The 3,921-nt window shown below is 41.4% G+C and overlaps 2 protein-coding genes across 2 annotated transcripts in view; both read left to right on the top strand.

Moving 5' to 3' along the window:
* Positions 1–3,921, top strand: part of jkamp (jnk1/mapk8 associated membrane protein) — a 230,892-nt gene that overhangs the window by 117,225 nt on the left and 109,746 nt on the right. The window lies entirely within an intron of this gene.
* Positions 80–3,231, top strand: med10 (mediator complex subunit 10). The gene is given in 5 exon segments (XM_060043477.1): positions 80–344; positions 451–534; positions 950–1,013; positions 1,015–1,053; positions 2,355–3,231. Coding segments are annotated over 5 exon segments (405 nt in total). The 5' UTR covers positions 80–222; the 3' UTR covers positions 2,451–3,231.

The raw sequence follows: 3,921 nt of genomic DNA, 5'->3' as shown, positions 1-3,921 counted from the left end.
CAGGTCCCTAACGACGTTTTACGACTTTTGCAATCAAAATACGACAAACCATGATTGGTTTATACAAGGTTGCTGAGCATTCTCTTCAGCCATTGGCTCTCACACTGCCGGAAACAGGTTGTTAATATCTCATCCAGAGAAAGCCAGGCTATGAATTGTCAAATTATTGCTGTAATCTAATGATACATATATTGTGTTGTCATTCATTAGAGTCATTTAAAAATGGCGGAACGGTTTGATAATCTAGAAGAGCATCTCGAGAAGTTTGTGGAGAATATTCGTCAACTCGGGATCATCGTGAGCGACTTCCAGCCCAGCAGCCAGACAGGACTGAATCAGAAACTGTAAGTCACGTTATGCACACAAACTGAAATTATGTATATCTTTCTTATAAAGCATGGTTAAGGTTTTGTTAGACAAGCTCTTTCATTCGAGCGTTTTATATTGCAGAAATTTCATGATTTCTGGACTACAAGATATCGAGAAGTGTCGTCAACAGCTCCATGAGATCAACGTTCCTCTGGAGGCGTTTGAGTGAGTTTCTCTTCATCGATCTCATGTTAACCATGCATGCAATTGTAGCATGTTTGCGATCTTTTGATAAAACACTTGAACATACTCTTATATAATCTATAGTAATCTATTTGTGTGTGTGTGTGTGTGTGTGTGTGTGTGTGTGTGTGTGTGTGTGTGTGTGTGTGTGTGTGTGTGTGTGTGTGTGTGTGTGTGTGTGTGGTTATGTGTTGTACTGACCGAACACTTTCCTTTTTAATTTTCCTGAACATCAATATTCATATACATATTTTTATATACAGCAGAACATGGGAGCACTATTTTGATATATCCAAGAATGATCAATAATCAAATGATCTTTTGTGGTAGCCTAGATCCTATAAGTAGCATTTCAAACCAGGGCAGTCTTAACCAGTGTGGCCGCTTGCTCCCTCAGATACATCGACCAAGGACGGAACCCACAACTCTACACCAAGGAGTGTCTGGAAAGAGCCTTAGCCAAAAAACGAACAAGTGAAGGGGAAAATCGATACTATGACGGTAAGAAAAGACAACAGTTCTACCTCTCTGGGTCTTTGCTTTATAGTCCTCTTTTGTCAGAAATATACACCTCATAGGGTAGTCATTCTCTTTCTATTACTGATTGTTTGAGTTTCGGTCTGTCATTACTATTTAGTAGTGTAGCACATTGTTATCAACTGATCAATAAATCGATCAATAGTTAATGAATGGTAGAGGGTTACGCATCTTGTTCAATGATACTGATGGGTAGAATGCAGACGTTGGGGGCTGAAGCCAGAACCTTCCACCAGGAGACCTTCCAGAGCAGTAGTCCTTCTTGTTATTTTTCCACTAGAGTGCACGCACCAGCGCTGGTCAACCCCAACACCGCTAATCCTCGCTGATCCATGCATTCTAGTTTTCATTTTTTGTGATTATATTTTACCTTTTTTATAAGAATATGAGACGCATGAATATACATGAGGGCTAAAATACTAATAAATGACCACATAAATAACTGTGGGTTGTGTTTGTAAATGAGGTTCTGTCTCTGCAATCTCAGCAGAGTTTGTTACTGAAGGCTAGCGTTAATGTTTTGGACGTATTCACTGCCATCTTCAACATAAACATGTCATAAACATGTCATGTGGTCGTCAATGTATCTGAATTACATTTGTGATGTCTTGCCTCTCGAATTAATTCACTGACAGCCTTTGTCCTGTTTGGTGATCGCACACAGACTTTGACCAGTGTCTGCTAAAAGTGATTACACAAAAGGACAAACAAATATTCGAATGCATTACTCTTCTCTGAGGATAGCGTAATAACACATCATTTTCAATGACGTTGTGACTCAATGACTTATTTTCACAAGTTACGTTTCCCAACACTGCTTGTGGTCATTGCCGTGCCAATTTGATAGATTATCTGATGGACTATTTCTCGTGCCATTTGTTTCACTCGTCTCCAGACTACGACAGTATTAAAAGCTTCCCATATCTGTAATATGTCTCACTTTAAAAATCCATTCATAATGGGAGAAGTAACGACCACAGTCACGTAACACAACTGATAAGTCATTCATGATCAAGAAAAGGTTAATTCAAGGAGAATCATCACCTACACACAAATGTTTCAGATATGATCATTGGATTCGCTGTATTGAAGATCACTATCCGCTATTTAACGTTGCGCTGGTCAAAATGTTATTAACAACCATGACGGTAACCTATCACTGGGTATCAGTAGTCTATCTGCATGTATGTGTATTTTTATATATAATATATTGTATGTATTCATAATAAATATAAAAAAAAACGTTTCTCTTTTAAAAATTGCAGAAATTCAAGAGCCTTCTCATTTCGGAGCTGGGCAAGGTGTTTCCAGAGGAGATGGCCCAGTACAAGGCCATACATGGGGAAGACCATCACTCCTAGTGCCTTCCCTATCGCCAGCACACGGTGCACCTCCAGGACACAGTCAGACTAGACCTCCATGTCTCCAGCAGCCTCTGAATACAAGCAGGCTACCATGACCGTCAACGACACAACTCCACTTCATCCAGAGCTCTGTTGGGTATACCACCGTGTACTGCAGGGGCTGATGAGCCACTTCTGTTTGTTTTCCACGATATCTCTCTGCCTCACTAAAGGGCCTTTTCTCCAAAGCTGAGGTCCGACTGCCTCAACGTGGGCTTCCGTCTTTCTAAAGCCAGTCTGTATATTCAGGGTTGTTGATGGACAAATGTATCAAGTGCATTGAGGGGGAGTCTGCGTGGGTGGAGTCGGTTTGATTGTATTATTGTTATTAATGTTATCATTGTTATTATTTATTTTGCTGGATTGTAGTTGTGGTGTTGCCACAGAGGGTCACCAATGCTGGAGACAAGAAAGACACATTTCTATGTTTTTACAGAGGGACCGGTGCAGGAGGGAAAATGTACACACAAATAAATGATTTTGGATATGTATTTTGCGATTCTGCATTGGGAAAGTCAACCGACACCGGTTGTAAATAGGTTTTTACTCCTTTTCCTCCCCCTGTTTTTGTAAGGATTTGTAATCATTGTGCACCACAGTGAATTTGTACTGCGATTGATAGTTTTGAAACCCGCAAACCCCTTTGTGTTTAGATTTTTATGTTTGATACGCCAGGGCTTAGTTTATTCTTTATTTGTATTGCCATTTTTGTTAATAAATAAGACACTTAATCGCCAAATGTTTGTTAGAAATCAATCCATTTAGTTCCAACTACATCAAATTTCATTACATATTGATTTTTCCTTGCATGGTGTTGACAGTGGGGTCCTTTTTAATAGAGCTGTATAATTCATCACAACATTTAGCTCATCGGGTTCACACCTTAGAGATCTGGTTTCTCAGAAGTGTTGATGGGACCAATACAGTTGGCTCCATGCTGTCTACGTGACGTTCATTGTAGGTATGAACGTGTATGTATCCCGAGCCACCAAGCGAACACACAGTGTAACCCAACAGCGCGTGGGTCAGTACAACACAAGCTATGGACGCTGGGACCCCCCCCCCCGCCCCAGAACGCCTCTCTCCTGCCTGGGTTACACCCCGCTACCGCTGGACACAGATCCCTGGGGTGGGAAACAAGTTACTGGTTATTATTGGTTCATTATTGGTTTGTAAGGTGTGCACTATATGCTGTTGTGGCACTTAAACACACACCCCATGAGATGGGCGTTAATATTCCTCTCACCATGTCTCTGCAGCACAGATGGTTGTTCAGATGGCTTTCGGTGCCATCCTCTTTGACCTGAGGGAGAAGGAGGAGGACCTCCCCCCACAAACAGTGGTGGTCTTTGAACAGACACAGGTTGGGGGCAGGGGTATTCTGAGCAGGTCTAGAATTTCTCCCCAGCACAGAATGCTGAGTTCCAGC

This window comes from Gadus macrocephalus, chromosome 22, assembly GCF_031168955.1.
Source record: "Gadus macrocephalus chromosome 22, ASM3116895v1".
NCBI classification, from domain to species: Eukaryota; Metazoa; Chordata; class Actinopteri; order Gadiformes; family Gadidae; genus Gadus; species Gadus macrocephalus.
This window is presented reverse-complemented; position numbering and strand designations above follow the sequence as displayed.